We start from the raw sequence: 6,460 nt of genomic DNA on the forward strand, positions 1-6,460 counted from the left end.
TGTCACCACCACTACTCCTGCAGCAGCTGTCACCACCACCACTCCTGCAGCAGCTGTCACCACCACTACTCCTGCAGCAGCTGTCACCACCACCACTCCTGCAGCAGCTGTCACCACCACCACTCCTGCAGCAGCAGTTACCACCACCACTCCTGCAGCAGCTGTTACCACCACCACTCCTGCAGCAGCTGTTACCACCACCACTCCTGTAGCAGCTGTCACCACCACCACTCCTGCAGCAGCTGTTTCCACCACCACTCCTGCAGCAGCTGTTACCACCACCACTCCTGCAGCAGCTGTTACCACCACCACTCCTGCTGCAGCTGTCACCACCACAACTCCTGCAGCAGCTGTCACCACAACTCCTGCAGCAGCTGTCACCACCACCACCACTCCTGCAGCAGCTGTCACCACCACTACTCCTGCAGCAGCTGTTACCACCACTACTCCTGCAGCAGCTGTTACCACCATCACTCCTGCAGCAGCTGTTACCACCACCACTCCTGTAGCAGCTGTCACCACCACCACTCCTGCAGCAGCTGTTTCCACCACCACTCCTGCAGCAGCTGTTACCACCACCACTCCTGCAGCAGCTGTCACCACCACCACCACTCCTGCAGCAGCTGTCACCACCACCACTCCTGCAGCAGCTGTCACCACCACTACTCCTGCAGCAGCTGTCACCACCACCACTCCTGCAGCAGCTGTCACCACCACCACTCCTGCAGCAGCTGTTACCACCATCACTCCTGCAGCAGCTGTCACCACCACCACTCCTGCAGCAGCTGTCACAACCACTACTCCTGCAGCAGCTGTCACAACCACCACTCCTGCAGCAGCTGTTACCACCACCACCACCACTCCTGCTGTCGCATCAACTGACCCTCCATCTTCTAGTGAAGGAACCCTGGGTCTTCAGTTCAGTCTCAACCAGACGTTCAACTCAAATCTTTCCAACCCGTCCTCTTCAGAGTTCAAGACTCTGGCTTTCAAAGTGCAATCTGAAGTAAGTATCAGGGCATTTCCATGCCAGCGTAGGTAGGAAATTATTTCTGGTAGCTCAGATTGATCTGGAAATTCTCAGACTGAAACTTAATTGGGAGGAAGGCTGTTTGACACATGTTTTATTTTTGTATGACAAACCGTTTTTGGGGGAAATCGTAGGGCAGCGCTCTAAGGCACTGCATCTCAGTGCTAGAGGCGTCACTACAGACCCTGGTTCGATTCCAGGCTGTATCACAGTGGTCTAAGGCACTGCATCTCAGTGCTAGAGGCGTCACTACAGACGCTGGTTCGATTCCAGGCTGTATCACAACCGGCCCTGATTGGGAGTCCCATAGGGCGGTGCACAATTGTCCCAGTGTCGTCCTGGTTAGGGTTTGGTTGGGGGGGTAGGCCATCAATGTAAATAAGAATTTGTTCTTAACTGACTTACCTAGTTAAATAAAGGTTCAATACATAAATGTAAGTGTCCCTTTTAGACTTGTACAATCCTCCTGTAAACCCCTTATCATCAGTGAGCCTGTACATGCCTCCTGTAAACCCCTATCATCAGTGAGCCTGTACATGCCATGTCGTAAAAAGGGTACTATTGAGAGGTCTATTTACTATGAAAGAATTAAACCAAAGCTTCTGTTAATGCCGTCAAGGGCCCTGTTTTCATTGAACCTTTGATCATCCTATCTTTCAACGCAGGTGAACAAGGCTTATGCTGGGACCCCAGGCTTCAATCGTTCTATTGTCAACTCATTCAGGTAAGTGTATGAATTCTCATTACTGATTGACTAGGTTTCTGTTCTACCTTATGTTATTTGTACTACTACATTGATATTGATTACTGCATTGTTGGGTTTAAAGCTTGCTAGAAAAGGCATTTCAATGCACTTGGGCACATGACATTAAAACTTGGACGATTCTGGTGATGATGATTTCTGAAGGTTGTCCATTTTCTCTCCTTCTCCTGAGTAGCAGTGGATCTGTAGTTACTGACATGACCCTCGTGTTCGACAAGCAGACTTCGGTTCCCAGCTCAAGCAACGCACAGACAATTCTCACCAACAGTTCCACCTCCCTGAACATTCTACCAGGCAGCATCAGGGTTGGTAAGTATTCATCTCCAGAGGCGGACTGGCCATCTGGCATTTTGGGCAAATGACCAGATGGGCTGGTCCATTTTCATTCCAGTGGCCCTGTTTAATGTGTTTTTTTTTGCAGATGTTGCCACAACCACTCCTGCAGCAGCTGTTACCACCACCACTCCTGCAGCAGCTGTTACCACCACCACTCCTGCAGCAGCTGTCACCACCACCACTCCTGCAGCAGCTGTCACAACCACCACTCCTGCAGCAGCTGTCACAACCACCACTCCTGCAGCAGCTGTCACCACCACCACTCCTGCTGTCGCATCAACTGACCCTCCATCTTCTAGTGAAGGAACCCTGGGTCTTCGGTTCAGTCTCCACCAGCCATTCAACTCAAATCTTTCCAACCGGTCATCTTCAGAGTTCAAGACTCTGTCTGCCAACGTGGTCACTAACGTAAGTATCAGGGCATTTCCATGCCAGCGTAGGTGGAAAACATTTTTGGTAGCTCAGATTGTTCTGGAAATTCTCACACAGAAACCTCCTTGGGAGGAAGGCTGTTTGACACTTGTTTTACTTTTTACGACAATCCATTTTTGGGAAAATCATAGGGCAGCGGTCTAAGGCACAGCATCTCAGTGCTAGAGGCGCCACTACAGACCCTGGTTCGATTCCGGGCTGTATCACAGCGGTCTAAGGCACTGCATCTCAGTGCTAGAGGCGCCACTACAGACCCTGGTTCGATTCCAGTCTATATCACAGCGGTCTAAGGCACTGCATCTCAATGCTAGAGGAGTCACTACAGACCCTGGTTCGATTCCAGGCTGTATCGTAACCGGCCCTGATTGGGAGTCCCATAGGGCGGTGCACAATTGGCCCAGCGTCGTCCTGGTTAGGGTTTGGTTGGGGGGGTAGGCCATCAATGTAAATAAGAGTTTGTTCTTAAAACTGACTTGCCTAGTTAAATAAAGGTTACATTCATAAATGTAAGTGTCCCTTTTAGACTTGTACAATCCTCCTGTAAAACCCTATCATCAGTGAGCCTGTACAAGCCTCCTGTAAACCCCCTATCATCAGTGAGCCGTACATGCCTCCTGTAAACCCCCTATCATCAGTGAGCCGTACATGCCAAGTCAAAAGGATACTATTGAGAGGTCTATTTACTATGAAAGAATTAAACCAAAGCTTCTGTTAATGCCGTCAAGGGCCCTGTTTTCATTGAACCTTTGATCATCCTATCTTTCAACGCAGGTGAACAAGGTTTATGCTGGGACGCCAGGATTCAATCGTTCTATTGTCAACTCATTCAGGTAAGTGTATGAATTCTCATTACTGATTGACTAGGTTTCTGTTCTACCTTGTGTTATTTGTACTACTACATTGATATTGATTACTGCATTGTTGGGTTTAATGCTTGCAAGAAAAGCCATTTCACTGCACTTGGGCACATGACATTAAAACTTGAAAACTTTGACGATTCTGGTGATGATGATGATGATTTCTGAGGGTTGTGCATTTTCTCTCCTTCTCCTGAGTAGGAATGGATCTGTAGTTACCGACATGACCCTCGTGTTCGACAAGCAGTCTTCGGTTCCCAGCTCAAGCAACGCACAGACAATTCTCACCAACAGTTCCACCTCCCTGAACATTCTACCAGGCAGTATCAGTGTTGGTAAGTATTCATCTCCAGAGGCGGACTGGCCATCTGGCATTTTGGGCAAATGACCAGATGGGCTGGTCCATTTTCATTCCAGTGGCCCTGTTTAATGTGTTTTTTTTTGCAGATGTTGCCACAACCACTCCTGCAGCAGCTGTTACCACCACCACTCCTGCAGCAGCTGTTACCACCACCACTCCTGCAGCAGCTGTCACCACCACCACTCCTGCAGCAGCTGTCACAACCACCACTCCTGCAGCAGCTGTCACAACCACCACTCCTGCAGCAGCTGTTACCACCACCACTCCTGCTGTCGCATCAACTGACCCTCCATCTTCTAGTGAAGGAATCCTGAGTCTTCGGTTCAGTCTCGACCAGCCGTTCAACTCAAATCTTTCCAACCCGTCCTCTTCAGAGTTCAAGACTCTGGCTTTCAAAGTGCAATCTGAAGTAAGTATCAGGGCAATTCCACGCCAGCGTAGGTGGAAAACATTTTTGGTAGCTCAGATTGTTCTGGCAATTCTCACACAGAAACCTCCTTGGGAGGAAGGCTGTTTGACACTTGTTTTACTTTTTACGACAATCCATTTTTGGGACAATCATAGGGCAGCGGTCTAAGGCACTGCATCTCAGTGCTAGAGGCGTCACTACAGACCCTGGTTCCATTCCGGGCTGTATCACAGCGGTCTAAGGCACTGCATCTCAGTGCTAGAGGCGCCACTACAGACCCTGGTTCGATTCCAGTCTATATCACAGCGGTCTAAGGCACTGCATCTCAGTGCTAGAGGCGTCACTACAGACGCTGGTTCGATTCCAGGCTGTATCGTAACCGGCCCTGATTGGGAGTCCCATAGGGCGGTGCACAATTGGCCCAGTGTCGTCCTGGTTAGGGTTTGGTTGGGGGGGGTAGGCCGTCAATGTAAATAAGAGTTTGTTCTTAACTGACTTGCCTAGTTAAATAAAGGTTACATACATAAATGTAAGTGTCCCTTTTAGACTTGTACAATCCTCCTGTAAACCCCTATCATCAGTGAGCCTGTACATGCCTCCTGTAAACCCCTATCATCAGTGAGCCGTACATGCCTCCTGTAAACCCCTATCATCAGTGAGCCGTACATGCCTCCTGTAAAACCCTATCATCAGTGAGCCGTACATGCCAAGTCAAAAGGATACTATTGAGAGGTCTATTTACTATGAAAGAATTAAACCAAAGCTTCTGTTAATGCCGTCAAGGGCCCTGTTTTCATTGATCCTTTGATCATCCTATCTTTCAACGCAGGTGAACAAGGCTTATGCTAAGACCCCAGGCTTCCGTCGTTCCATTGTCAACTCATTCAGGTAAGTGTATGAATTCTCATTACTGATTGACTAGGTTTCTGTTCTACCTTGTGTTATTTGTACTACTACATTGATATTGATTACTGCATTGTTGGGTTTAATGCTTGCAAGAAAAGGCATTTCACTGCACTTGGTCACATGACATTAAAACTTGAAAACTTTGACGATTCTGGTGATGATGATGATGATTTCTGAGGGTTGTCCATTTTCTCTCCTTCTCCTGAGTAGGAGTGGATCTGTAGTTACCGACATGACCCTCGTGTTCGACAAGCAGTCTTCGGTTCCCAGCTCAAGCAGCGCACAGACAATTCTCACCAACAGTTCCACCTCCCTGAACATTCTACCAGGCAGCATCAGTGTTGGTAAGTATTCATCTCCAGGGGCGGACTGGCCATCTGGCATTTTGGGCAAATGATCATGTTTTTTTCGGGGGGGGGTAAAAATTATAATTATCTGGCTAATAATTTGGGGGAAAATGAGCCAATATGTTAAAAATGCCAGGGCCAATTTCTGGTCCCAGTCCGCCCCTGTTTCACTGTCACCATACACATCTATAAGAGCAAAGTCAACATTTGAACAGAAACATGAAAAGACAATCCACTTTTGTAATTAACTGAACAATTTCTCTGTTTTTCCTACTTTTTCAGGGTCATCAACCACATCAGGAAGTGCTCCCCGACCCACTGCCTTCACTCTGGCTGCCTTGCCTCTCAGTTTGGCTCTGTTAATGGTACAGCTGTTGGCTAGCTAATAGCCTGGGGCATAGCTGCTGTGGCTCTGCTAGCTGCTAGGCTAGCTAATAGCCTGGGGCATAGCTGCTGTGGCTCTGCTAGCTGCTGGCTAACCAATAGCCTGGGACATAGCTGCTCTGGCATTGGTTTAACCAATCAATGGTTTCCCAGCTCTCATAGATACAGCCTTAAAGCTAGAATCCTTAGTTGCTACACCCATTTTTTGACCAATAAATTAATTATATCTACCCATTGATTCTAGAAGAATGTAACATATGAATGCCTCATGAGTTTAGCTCAACTGTCGTACCCCATCAGAACCCAAAATATAAGCTTGTTTTACTCCAATGTTTCTAAACAATGCAAACAAACACTGTATAGCTTTAAAACATTATTAAAACTATAATTCTGATATCATGTATGGTCAGTCCTTGCAACCATAGCTCTGTCTATGAATTTGAGAGTGGTCACATTCGTATTACCAAAAACAGAGAGCAGGTGTGAATGTGTTATTGTTTCAGTTAAGGATTCTAGCTTTAAGATGAATTACCTGCTTAAGCATGAGAGTACACAACACATTTTCACCATGTTATTTGGCAAAATTAGATATGTACATTACCCTACATTCATACACAAACAAAAACAAAACTAAA

At 47.4% G+C, this 6,460-nt stretch overlaps 1 protein-coding gene across 1 annotated transcript; it reads left to right on the plus strand.

The window, feature by feature from the left end:
* Positions 1-658: 658 nt before the first annotated feature.
* Positions 659-6,219, plus strand: LOC123732928 (cell wall protein DAN4; the record flags this gene model as incomplete). The annotated part of the gene is made up of 10 exons (XM_045712246.1): positions 659-1,006; positions 1,696-1,754; positions 1,969-2,102; positions 2,215-2,537; positions 3,333-3,391; positions 3,620-3,753; positions 3,866-4,188; positions 5,018-5,076; positions 5,305-5,438; positions 5,724-6,219. Coding segments are annotated over 10 exons (1,677 nt in total), but the record flags the coding sequence as incomplete, so codon positions are not given.
* Positions 6,220-6,460: the final 241 nt, after the last annotated feature.

This window comes from Salmo salar, unplaced genomic scaffold (assembly GCF_905237065.1).
Source record: "Salmo salar unplaced genomic scaffold, Ssal_v3.1, whole genome shotgun sequence".
NCBI classification, from domain to species: Eukaryota; Metazoa; Chordata; class Actinopteri; order Salmoniformes; family Salmonidae; genus Salmo; species Salmo salar.